The sequence below is a fragment of the Neopsephotus bourkii genome, unplaced genomic scaffold (genome assembly GCF_033783945.1).
Source record: "Neopsephotus bourkii isolate Nb327-2 ecotype Australia unplaced genomic scaffold, CSIRO-AGI_Nbou_v1 NB_1423, whole genome shotgun sequence".
Lineage (NCBI taxonomy): Eukaryota > Metazoa > Chordata > Aves > Psittaciformes > Psittacidae > Neopsephotus > Neopsephotus bourkii.
Genome location: NW_026901900.1, coordinates 5,148,420 through 5,161,895, shown reverse-complemented (window position 1 = coordinate 5,161,895; position 13,476 = coordinate 5,148,420). Strand labels below are relative to the sequence as shown.

The window sequence follows — 13,476 nt, the reverse complement described above, 5'->3', positions numbered from 1 at the left end:
CATCACCAAATTTCCGAAACTTAAGAGGGATGTTGAAACAATAGTTATACCTAAAATTACTCTATGGCTTGTACAGCTTCCCTATAGTTACTAAGAGTTGCTCAAACATAAGATCTTTCTTACAGTTCTTCATAAAATATAAAGAAATAAGTTTGCATATCATCCAATGCATCATTGAGCATTTCGCAGCTAGAAAAGAAGTATTCAGTTGTTCATTTTCCCTTGACACAGATTGGGTTGGCCTTCCTTCAGTCTCTCTTTTATAGCTTTCTTTTAGATTTCACACTCTCTAGAAAAAAACATAATTAAGCCATTCACTTCTTCTGCGCATCTTGTTAAGGTAGTCAGTCATGACTTCTGTTTCAAAAGAAAACCCTTGTCAAGAATGACATTGTGGACTTAAACCTGAAGATGTAAGGACTTCAGAATATTAAAGCAATACATTTTAGTGCCATGCCAGAAGAAGAGATTACCACATTTCATGTCACCTGTATGGAGTAGCTCCAGTAGCCATCACTGCTGAACAATAAGCGACCACTAGGTGCATGTGCAAAGCTGAGAATCTCTATTCTTCGTGCTTTCAAACAGCACTCAGGGTGTTGGGTGCTTCCAGATGTAGCCCTGTCAAGCACTCTTATTTTGCCTGGAAGCTGTAAACACCATAAAGTCCACAGTACAGTTTCTTAACTTTAAAATAAACCATACTGAGCTCTTCAGACAATAAACTATTTCAGCCTTTTTTTTTTTTTTACCACCTGTGAAGTTGCCATTGTGTTGCAATACTTTTTCTTCTCCTCCTTTCAGCCTCCCTCTCCGGATTTTTGTCTGGACAGCTGTCTGCCAAATCACTTCATGATGCTCCTGCTGTCAGATTTCTGCTTCTTTCATTATCCTTCCACCAAGGAAAAAAGAATTTGCTGGTAAATCAGCAATGAACACCTTCCCCACCGAGTCAGTATGTGCAATAAGCATTTTTTGCACAGACTAAAAACAACAAGAGAATGCAAAATGCTTAATTATTTTCTGGTCAGACCAGGCTATTATTGTTAATGATGATCTGGATAATTAGGTTTTAGATGTTGTGTTTAGACTAGCAGTGAGCCCAATCTGCACAACATTTGATCCCTCAAAACCCAAGCCAGGATTCTAAGTCAGTGAAAGGGCTCATGGTAAAATAAAGGTGTTTTCGTAAAATAAAGCTTTAACCTGAGCTAAATTTAGGACCAGAAGGTAAATTCTCCAAAGTTTGGAGGACTTTATTTTGCTTTTCATTTCATAGAATCATAGAATAGCTAGGATTCGAAAGGATCTTAAGATCATGTACTTGACCCCATTTATCCACTCTCTCCTAGCTTACAACAGAAATTTCAACAAATTCTCCTTGAAGATATTCAATGATGTTGTACAATTAAAGAAAAAAGCACTGTTCATTTGCATGGACGAGCACCTGAGTAGCTAATCCAAGCGCTACATTTAAAATACTTACATCAGCTCTGTTAGCAATATGCATGCATAAGCAGGAATAAGGTTATTCAAGTGCTAGATTTGTTCTTCTTTGCTTCTGAAAACTGGACCCATCTTCTGAAAATGGAGATTTGGGTCCATTCCCTGCGGTCAGCTCTTAGAAACATGAAGACATTCCCTTGGGTGGTCTGGTCTTTGCATTTCCATATCTACTATATTCATGCTGCGGTAGGACTTTGTCCATGTATAAAGTTTCCTTTGTGCTGCCAAACCACAAGACCTCCAGATCATGGTCATGAAAGTTGCTCCCAAGTTAAAGTCTCATCCATAAAAAATGGCAGAGCAGAAACCAGTACCAAGCTGTCTTCTCTTGAATTCCTTGCTGTATCTTAGATAAACTGTAGCAAAACCAGTGGAGAAGGTTTAAAGGTGTATTACTGCTATCACAAAAGCTAAGACCTCTCTCCTAAGTGAGTGACCATCTGACATGAAATTCAGAATATGTGCTCTATTACTAGCAATCTTTTCCTGGCTGTCATTTCTCCACAGCCAAAAAAGTCTGCCAAGGGCTCTTGGATCCTGAAAGCTAATTATGTCCATTTCTCTCCTCCAAGAATCAACCATCTTCCAAGCAGAGTCTTAACAATGGGCTGTGATTTAGATAACCACCGAAAATGGGGAAAAACACTTAGAAGAACTACATGCAATCTGTCCCCCTTCCCCCACAACATATGGGATTCTGTCCCTGTGTGCATGGGCCAAACAGGGATACGGGCAGCAGAAATGTTCAGCGGACTACAGGGGCTCACCCGGTACCACAGACCACATATGCCATTTGTGAGGTGCTTATAGATGAGCTTTGGACTGACAGTCTCTGGTGATTTTGTGCTTGTAAAATAAGTACCCAAGCAGCACCGGACACGTCTTCCCTTGAGATTTCAAAGCAATGTGAGTTACTTTCCCCTGGCTGGCCTCTTTGCAAACCTCGAGGTAACTGATTCTATTGCAGTTTAGTTTATTTGGTTTGAGATCATTTCTTTTAATTCAACATTTTCTCTTTTTCCAAGGGGAAATTATATGACTGTGTAGGGAGGGTAAGTAACCCATGAGATCACAGGTTAGAAGGAAGGAGCCCCACCATGTTACAAGTGGGAAAGGATGCAAATATGAAAGAAAGTGGCCAAAAATAGGAAGTAGTTAAGGATATATTGACATCACTCTCACCAATTCTGTCCCTTCTGACTAGAACTTATGCTTCATTTAATGAGTCTCAAATAACTATATTTATCAGTGATAGCTCTTTTAACTGCAGAAGCCATTTCACGCTTTTAGAACTATCAATCCCAGTTTAAAACCCTTTTCTCATCATGTGTAAATGTCTCTCACAGTCAGGTTTACCAACTCCAAGACAAGTTTCACTTCCCCTGCAAAGCAAGGTCTTCTGCACAGATCTCTTCTCAGTGTGCAGGCTTAGTGCTTAGCTTACTTCGGCAGTTAATGCTGTAAGGAAGCAGAGTGCATATGTGACAGCTCATTGCGTTATACCCTGCAGGAAAAAAAGAGGAAAAAAACCACCCTATTTTCAAACAATTCTTCTCTCTGAGTACAACATTCCTCTGCATGTCCTTCTTGGTTTACTTTTTCTTATACAGGACACACATATAAAAAGAAATTCCTGGGTCTTTTGTGGAAATCCTAGTTGTTTTTCTGACAGTATGCTTTCTTTCTGATGTTCTTTTCACACAGGCAATTATTCCACTGTTCAAACAGTGCTTCTCTGGATGTGACAGCTATTGAGTCTGCTGCAAATATTTAGCTATATTTTTCCCAGCTTCATTGCCAAAATTTTTAGGGAAGCAAAGCTAAAATGATGTCGTCTCCTCCCCTCCCCTGATAACAAAAAAAAGACCACCAGGCATTTTTATTTGTTTGCTTAGTAATGAATTTTTTATTTCTCAGTTACTTTTTGGAAGAAATTTTGTTAAGGAACAATGCTCTTTAACTAGTAAACAGTTTTTGTAATACCAAAGACAGAGAAATATGGTGGAAACCACTGCTTCAGACCTGAGATGTGACACAAGAGTACTCAGGAATGCAAGCCAGGCTGGGACTTCTAAATAGCTTCACTGCTTCTGGCACAGTTCTTTGCAACTGACCTTTAATGATTAAAAGGACTGAGATACCAGCATTGCCAATGCATTCCTGGGGTCAGAGCTTGAGGTCTAACTGAAGCCAAATGGTCTAGTGGAAGGTGTTCCTGCCTATGGCAAGGTGGGATTGGAACTCAGTTATCTTTCAAGTCCCTTCTAACCCAAACCAGTCTGTGAATCTATGATTCTATAGTCATGGGTAGGAGAGTCTGGAGCACATACCCTATAAGAAAAGACTGAGGGAACCAGGTGCACTTAGCCTGGAGAAGAAAAGTTTTGGTGGGAACTTAATATTAGCTTTTCAGTATATACAGGCTTACTCTCAAAAACACAAAGCAATTGTCCTTTACTGAGATGCATGACAGGAGGATGGAAGAAAATTGTTACACACTGAAAGAAGTTCTAACTTGACACCAAATGTACAAGCCAGGTGCTGGGAGCAGGCCTGCACAAACAGACAACTAGCAAGGCACTTCATTTATTCTTTACATTAGATTTATGCCCACCACTTATCACACACCCACACTCCAGCCCATTCAGAACCAATGTCTCTGTCCTGCTTTTCTAAAATGATATTTTCTGCCAAATTTTTGGTAAAATGTTTTTAGGTTTAAGAAAACAAAAACTGAAATGCGATTTTTTTCTTAATTCTTTACCCGTAGTTTGATCTCATCTGCCCAAATAATAACAAAAAGCCCACACTGCAAATTATCATTTAGGAACCACATGCAACATACACCAGCAGCAATGCATATTTCTTCAAAGCAGGAACTCAGCCTCTGTGCTATAGCAATGATGAAATTAGGAAATCCTTGGGATATGGCTTTGCCATGATCTTGCTGTGGGAATCAGCACAAGCAACTTACACTCAGAAAACTTTCTCAGGCAGTTACTGAATCTCCATTAGTACAGATTGCAGATCAGAGGGACAGGGATTTCTCCACTTTCTCGATAGAGACAAATCTCCTGTACCTCAATCCCATTCTGTTCAGCAGCCTAATTTCTGTCTGTTCAAAACAGCCACAGGAGCTCCTGCCTGTCTCAGAGGAGCTCTGTGAAATCAGATTCATTAAACTGTGTTAAGTGCCATGAGATTCTCACATGGTAAAATTATAGCAGTGCAGAGAGTACTGCCATCTGACAAGAGGCCCCCTCTGTCCAACAGATGTGTGATACACATTTGTGTATTGTAGTGAGGAAACCCTATCTGTTCTAACACTTCTGAGATTTTCCTTCTTTCCAAAGTGTTTCCCATGCTCCCCTGTCCTGTACACATTCAAACAACCCATGTCACAGCCTCTGGGATGGTAAGAAGAGAAGTTTTAACCAAAACCATCAGAATAAATCCTACTGCCAGCAAAAAATGGTCCTATGGAGGACAGGCAAAATGCTTGATGAGATTCAACGAATCAAAAGACAGACTGAGGTTTCTGAGACATGTAGGTGTTACATGCCTGACCCCATTTACTAGCAAGACTCTTGATTGGCCAGAAATATATTCAGAAACCAGGTTCATGTGTTTGATAGCTGTAAGTGAGTTCATGGCCTCTTGCAGATAGCTAGCTATTATGAATTCATTTCCAGTGTTATAGATTAGCTTGGCAATTTCCCACAAGTATTTGTACTGCCACTGATGCATAGCGAAGTAGAAGTAACAGGCATGGCTCTAGCACCCTGAGAGGGACATCAGCCTCTTTTGGCTTTGCCCTGGCCACTCCATTTGAGGGTTTGCAATCTACCATTATGGAGGGACATGGCTCACACCGGGCTTTCTGCCATGCTCATGGTAGCTCATTATGTACTACCCACTGTCCTAGAAACTGCATGAGAGCCAGGTCTGCTTGGAAAGTGGACACTTCAGCACAGGACAGTGGCTTCACTAATAAACCCAGCAGCATGAAGGCAAATAAAAGTTTCCCATTGTACTGGAAGATAACTATATCATCATGCTTTCTTCACAGCAAGCTGTGCAAAGCAGTTGGTTTTGGTTACAGATACAGAACTTCCAGCCTTATTTTCAAAGGTGCTGAGTATCTGCAAAACCAACTCATTTTGACAGCAAAAAAAAAAAACAAAAACAGGCTACTCCTGCTACTTAAGTGCCAGCATATGGATTTCAGGCTCTAATTGCATGCACCGTGGCTTGATTAAATTGCTGCCTGGAGCATTGCCAAAGTAGATTATTTCACTTAGCAAAAGCTGGATCTGCACTGTAATTTTGAACCTGCAGTATACATCCTAAGGCAGCACAGAGATATGGTATGACTCTGGTGGTTCAGTCTGGGTGCACACAACTCTGGTCATGTGTCAGTGTCCTCCTCTTTATTGAGAAACTGCAGAATAGACGTAGCCTTAGATATCAGCTCGTCTCCAGAACCTATTACCTGTGTCCTTGTATTGCTGATCATTTAATCAGGGTCTGATTTTCAGATCAGCATAAAAATTATAAAATCACAGAATCCCAGACTGGTTTGGGTTGAAGGAACCTCCAGTTCCAACCCCCTGCCATGGGCAGGAACACCTTCGACAAGACCAGGTTGCTCCAAACCCCATTCAACCTGGCCTTGAACACTGCCAGGGATGTGGCAGACACAGCTTCTCTGGGCAGCTGGAAAAAGAAGCTGTTCTGAAGCCGGCTAATGCCTAGAACCAAAACATCCTCAACTTCAGAGTTTCCAGAAATAATAACAATATAACTTCACTGAGCATCATGATCAGTCACCGTTCTCAGAGAACTCTGGGTCACTATCTTCTACGATTAATGAAACTTTCCCATATTATGAGGATGGTGAGGCACAGGAATGGGTTGCCCAGGGAGGTTGTGAGTGCTTCATCCCTGCCGGTGTTCAAGGCCAGGTTGGACGAAGCATTGGGTGCATGGTTTAATGTGAGGTAACCCTGCCCATGGCAGGGGGGTTGGAACTAGATGATCATAAGGTCCTTTCCAACCCTAACTATTCTATGATTCTACAATTCTATTTAGGGTCTGGTCTATGAAAAACCTGCCATCCGAGCATCTTTGCAGCACAGAACATCACAGCAAAGAGCAGTGCCACAAGAAAGCTTTCTTCTCTCCATAGAACAGGAAGCAGAATTGCAGGCAGTTTGCAGGGACCCTAGAAGATAGTGATCTCCAAGGATCAGGGCCCCCTTGTAAAATGGGAGTGTAGTTCTGTTTCCCTGCATATGGATACTGTTGTTGCTTAGACTAAAAGAAATAATAAAAAATAGAAAACAGTAAAAATAAGCAATAAAAATAAGAAATAATAATAAAAAACCAGAAAAGCTGCTATATTTGTTATGAATATCTTTTTGTGAACTGATGGCTTGACTACTTGCTGAATAGCACTATTATAGCTAGAAAATTGACTTCACTTATAGCCAGTTTGGGGGAAGAAAGCACAGAATATGTGTGCGTATCTTGATTATGGTTTATCTCAAATAAAATAATTCCTGATAGAATAAACTGAGACAAGAATAGCAATTCCAACCCACATGGTGCTGCAGGAAATGTTCCAGAATAGCTATACAGAGGACTTTCTCACTGCCAAATGTAAGTGCTCTTTTTGAGTGATGCCATGTGAACCAAACCATGTGGATATGTGGGCATGTAATCAGAAGTTGCAAAGCAGCTTAACAATGCTGAAAGCATCCATTGCACCTTGGTGACAAAACAAGCTTCTCAGCCCACCCCATGGCTCTAAAGCTGTTCATTTAAACCACCACAATGGAAATTAAATCCCACATAAAGCAGTTTAACACTTTACCACTGAGCAGGGTGGTTAAGGACAACTCAGCTGTTTCCTGAGGAACAGTAACTTGTTTATCCAAAGCACTTCCCAGCTATGTGCCTATATCCACAGGCAAAACAGCAGACCATTAGCCAAAGCTCCATCAGGAAACTCCTTCCAAGCAGTGTAGAAGAGGTTTTATTTTGGTTTAAACTAAAACAAACCAGTCTCAGTGGTTTATTTTATGGAGGCCTGCTTCTGCTCCCCAGATAGAGCTGAGATGCCAAAGTATTCCACTTGCACTTCCAGAAGGAAGGAGGACAAGGGTACTCCCAAAATCCACTGTTCCAGCTGGTCCAGGGGTTGTGAAAGGCACTGTGCATGTACGGTTTGGCAGCAGAATCTGGCCCAGACAAGAGGTTACAGGTGGAAATTGAGCTACTAGTCCAGTGTCTGCATTACAGAGAAGATAGCATCCAAACTGATACAAACCCAAGCAATGTGGGTTGCCAAAAAGCAATAACATTCCTTTGGCTTTTTTAACCACTATTTTGCTACTGATGTCTGAGACCAAAATTTGCCTTGTTCCACAGCATATTTTCCAAAATAGCCCTTTGCCTTTGAATTGTCACAAACATAGACCGTGGTCAGAGCAAAACGGGGGAAAATGTGAAAAATTAATTGACTGGGCAATATTTAATAAGTTTGCCTTAGGAATCTCAAGTACACTATTGCTTTTCAAATGGTCTTGTCAGACTGTACTCAAAGAACAGCTTTAAATTTAATTTACTGGACACAGCTTCCACTTACCAACAGCAGAACTCCAAAGTCTTCCTTTTGCCATATAAGAAACAATCCTAGGAAAAAAATGCCATAAACTGTCTTTTTTTTTTTTTTTCCAGCTATAATAAGGAACTACACGTCTATGAGAGTAACAGAGTAGATTTGGGAATATTTAAGCATTGGACATAGCACCAGATGAAAATTAAAAAACAAATCAACAACAGCAGTATGGAACACATAAATCACATAAGAAAGGCAGTTAGAGATTATTAAAGGTTTTCATTATTTATGAAAACTTTAGGTCAACATGACATTGTGAAGCACTTGAGGAGTACCACCCTGCAACAAATGGGCCATCTCAGGGGCACTGCACTCAGAACTGCTCAGAAAAACTGAGTTTGGAAGAGTAAATTTAGGAGAGGTGGGAACTCAGAGCTTGGACAAGTGGGGGCAGAAAGTCCTGTGAAAGCTCTGTACATGTATAACTGTGATAAGTGCATAAAGAGGAATTTATGTCTAATTAATGCATTTGGTTATCAAATACAGTGAGTCTTGGAGAAGATGAATCACATTATGAAGAGCAGTCTAGCACGTCCCCAGATCTTAGTAAGGAGCACAGACTCAGATTGAAGTATATAGTCCATTTGTATCAAATTCTCCGTTATTTTAAAGAGTTTGACATAAATAAAGGTCTGTTACAGTCCCAGTAGGACCCTGGGAGTTGACTGGACAGCAGAACTGCTATTCTGCTTATGCACAGTGCACTGCTTTCACTGGAGTCTGTTACCAGCATCCCTTACCAACACCCTCAATCTGTGACTGTGAGAACACCTCCTGTTAAAAGATAGTTTATGCCTTTCCCTTGATTTTTCTGCTCAGTTCTATGGATACCACCCTTTAAAAACCTGTGTTTTTAAACCCTTCTCTCTAGGTGGCAAACTTGCTCCGACTCTTCCAGATCCCCCAGATAAGCTACGCCTCCACCAGCGCCAAGCTGAGTGACAAATCCCGCTACGACTACTTTGCACGGACAGTGCCCCCAGACTTCTACCAAGCCAAAGCCATGGCTGAAATCTTACGGTACTTCAACTGGACCTATGTGTCAACGGTTGCTTCAGAAGGAGACTACGGGGAGACAGGTATCGAAGCCTTTGAGCAGGAAGCTCGCCTCCGCAACATCTGCATCGCCACCTCCGAGAAAGTGGGCCGGTCCAACATCAGGAAATCCTATGATGGCGTGATCAGGGAGCTGCTCCAGAAACCCAATGCCAGAGTGGTGGTGCTTTTCATGCGAGGAGATGACTCCCGGGAGCTCATTGCAGCTGCCAACCGCTTCAATGTCTCTTTTACCTGGATTGCCAGTGATGGATGGGGAGCGCAAGAGAGTATTGTCAAGGGCAATGAGCACATAGCTGCTGGGGCAATAACCTTGGAACTTGCTTCCCATCCAGTTAAAGAGTTTGACACGTATTTCCAAAGCCTCAGCCCTTACAATAACAGGCGCAACCCCTGGTTCAAGGACTTCTGGGAGCAAAAATTCCAGTGTAATCTTCAGAACCGTAAACAACATAAAAAGGCTTGTGACAAACACTTCACCATCAACAGTTCCAACTATGAGCAAGAATCCAAGATCATGTTTGTTGTGAATGCTGTATATGCGATGGCCCACGCCTTGCATAAAATGCAGAGGACTCTGTGTCCAAACACCACAAAGCTCTGTGATGCCATGAAACATCTGGATGGCAGGAAGCTGTACAAAGATTATCTCCTGAAAGTAAACTTTACAGGTAATAACTTCTGGTTTTGGTACATAAAGAATGTCACTGTATTCATCAGTCACAGTAAAAGGCAACTGAATTCCCAGTAGCACATACTATCAGAGTTCAGACCAGGGTGGTAACCCAGGCAAGGACATTCCTGACATAATAAAGGACAAAGAAGAAGGACAGGTTGCTTAGTGAGAACTAAGAAAACTGTTTCCAGCAGTAGGAAAAGGTGGAGGTAGCAACAGCTGGTCTTGGAAACATTACCCTCCATTCCCTAAACTTCCACACACCAACTTCCATTTCATTCACAGCCAGTTTGGCTTCAGCTGGGCATGTCTGGAGGCCAATGATCATTTCACCACCTGTTCCACTAAGCAACCACCTGCTGTGCCTGTTCCAAGACTTGGCCTTCTCTTCTTTGTTCTGTTAAGTGAATTTATATAATAGCTGGACCATTGTCAATGGCCAATGTTCTTGCAATAGTAAAGCAATAATTTCTATCACAGAACCAGATCAGTATAAAATACTTAAATTATGAGATAGTGCCATTACCTGTGTTACAGAACTTTAGGCTTGTTGACAAAGTATGAAAAGCTAGATTAAACATGTGAAAGAGACTTGTGGAGAGATAGTGAACTGTCTGGCAATGCTAGGAGCAAACTTCATGGGGACTGGCTGTGCAGCGCATGACACCTCTGTGGTTTTGCTATCACATATTCCTGAACTTAGGTTTGTCATTAATATTACATTGTAATGAGGCTAAATAAATCTACAGAGGAAACAAGTAAAGTGTAGAACATTATGTATTTTTCCTCTTGTCAAACTTTCTTCTAAGCATCTAGGTTGAAGTTGCATTTCTATGTATTATTAAACTGATATTCACAGCAGACTGAGTTGATAGTAAGGAAACAACGTGCTGTGTTTTGCATGAAAACTAGCTCCAGGAGGAATTGAAAGATAAATATATGTATGATACAGCACATTCCCAAGAGACCCTCAATAATGGGAAACACCAGTAACACTGGAAACTGTATGGAACTGTCAGATTTGAGCCTGAACTTTTCCATCCTTTAGAGGTCTTCGCAGCTCTTTGATTCAGATCATCCCTAGATACTGCCAACCGCATCCCTAATGCTTGTCTCACTCTCAGTGGAGTATGGCTGGTGTAGCCAAATACTCCATTTTCCTGGATACCTATAGCTGTATCTCCCAACACATGTTGCAGAGCTCATTAGGCACCCAGGTCTCCCAGTATCCTGCTAGCTGACTGACTGCTTAGAGTACATCAGGGATTCTTGCAGCCCATGTGTCTGGACTTCTTTACCATGGAAAGGGGCAGAGGGAGTGGTCACTTTATGCATCTTATCTCTCAGAGGGAGGATTCAGGAGGACCCAGAATTTTGGACATGCTCTGGTAATATAGATTCAGTCACAAAGAAAAATAATGCGAGTGCAGGTGGAAGTTGCGATCCTTCAGAACCCTCATCTCAAGTGTTGCATGCAAAGCAGGTGAAGCCACGTGCCTAGGCTGAGCAACACAGTGCTTGTGTGCATCATGCTGTTTGGTCTTCTAAAGACTGCTGCATCAGTAAGGACAATCACATATCATGACATATGCAAATGAAAAAGCAATGTATACATATCATGTGTCATGCTGTAATGGCTTTTGATGTATTTATTAACTTCAGAAGCAGCACAAGACAGAATGAATCAACCTTTTAGTCTTTAGACCTATGGAAAATAAGGTCCCTCTACCTATCAGTTAATACATAGAAACTGTTTTCTCTTTTGCCTACACTTATTCTGAGATACTTGAATGTCTGTCGAAATCAAACTTCACAAAAGCTGGGTTCTTGCGTGCTGGTTGCAAGGGATGGCGGTGGTATGAAACAGCCTGCACCATCCAGGGAAACACTTCAGAACAACAACAACCCACCCAAACAAACAGGCACTTCTATAACTTAAATTTTAACTATTTTAAAACTTTTCTGACATTCCAGGTATTTTAATAGTCTTAAGTGGATACACTCTTACTAGAGTCCAGCTTTAGCCTGCCACTAAGCAATTTTGGTTGCGGGACATGATTTCCAATTGTCTTTCTATCGTGCAGGGATTTTTTAAGCACCCAAGTATTTTCCCACTAAATATGATATAGACAGAAAATTCCATTTTTGCTTGGACTGAAATATCTTCCTTATTTTTTATGAATTGGAAGTTGAAGCTGTTCAAGCTGAAAAATAAACAAATGAAAGCCTCTCATTTTGCAATTTTGAAAATTAACCAAATTAATATGTTTTTAAATGAACCTGGAAATCTTTGAAACTCTGAAGAATTTTAGTTTCAGATCATTTTCATTTTGAATTTAAAACATTAAAAAATCTGTAGCGCTCTTTTCCAGTGGTCTTGTTCTGTATTTTATAGAATTCTTTTTTCATTTGTTATCAGTTCTCCCATTATAATGTGAATCCATTTTTTAATGTGAGTTTCTTTTTAGGCAGATGAGTGATTTCTATGTAGTGAGAGAACCAGCAAATCTCCCATGCCTTCTTCCTTTCAGAAAGGTGTGAAATTTTAATACATGTAAGACTTGCCATTGACTTCCATGGGACCAAGAATTCACCTTTGCTCCTTTCTGGTTGAAGAAAGTCTCTGGGTATGATGTTAATACAATATCAAGACCCTGCTACATGGTACATTTTATCAATGTTGCTCTCATGTTTCCAGCTCCAAATCCAAGCACATACCCTCAGTTCAGAAAGAGGATGGCACGGAAGCTACCAGCCCATCAAGTACATTACAACCAAGTCAGGTTGTGAATTTTCTCTCTCCATTAGTCTAGGTAATGATCCATGCCCACAAAAAGGAAGCAGGCAAGAAACAAAATAATGTGATAACCATATTCGCACACACACAAACAGCTATTTAAGCAACACCTCCTCTGCTGAAAGTCAGAAGTACAAATAGATGAACTTGAGTGCATAAAGCTGCAGCTTGCCATGAAAGAAATTCAACAAATGGCCCTGAATGTATTGCCCCAGTTTCCAGGAACAGGTATGATAGGATCAGTATATGATAGGGTACATTTATATGATTGGTGTGGGGCTCTGCAATTTTAGACCTTTACCTTACACACCTGAATTAGTTTTGGTTAGTCTCTGATTACCATTAATGGAGGGGATCAACACTTACAAAGCCCACGTGAGATATGATTTGCCCCTACGTCTCTTGCTGTTGACTACAGATGGAACATAAAGCAACTAAGATTTTCACTTCCCATTTAAGCTGAAAGCCTGAAGTGAGACTCTCAGGCACAGCAATAATGGGATCTATAGGGAAATACTCAGGGACCAGCTAACAGCAGTGTTGCAGTAGAGGACTGGCCAGGATTTGAGCACTCCCATTCTGCCACTGCTGCTGACATGCTGTGACAGGTATTTCATTAGTATCTCTAGAGTCCTACTTATTTCTCTTTCTTCTCATTAAATTGAAATAACTCCACAGAACTGCAGTGTAGCACAAAGGCAGGGTGAGATTTCATTCCTTATTGTCTGTGAGATGCACCAAGCACATTATTTATTTGCG

General features: G+C 41.0%; 1 protein-coding gene across 4 annotated transcripts in view; it reads left to right on the top strand.

The window, feature by feature from the left end:
* The window catches only part of GRM3 (glutamate metabotropic receptor 3), a 105,979-nt gene that overhangs the window by 61,358 nt on the left and 31,145 nt on the right, over window positions 1-13,476 (top strand). For all 4 annotated transcript variants that reach the window (XM_061368133.1, XM_061368129.1, XM_061368131.1 and 1 more), the window contains one exon: window positions 9,060-9,915. In XM_061368133.1, coding sequence (XP_061224117.1) covers window positions 9,060-9,915 — 856 coding nt within the window. The remainder of the gene's footprint in view (window positions 1-9,059; window positions 9,916-13,476) is intronic.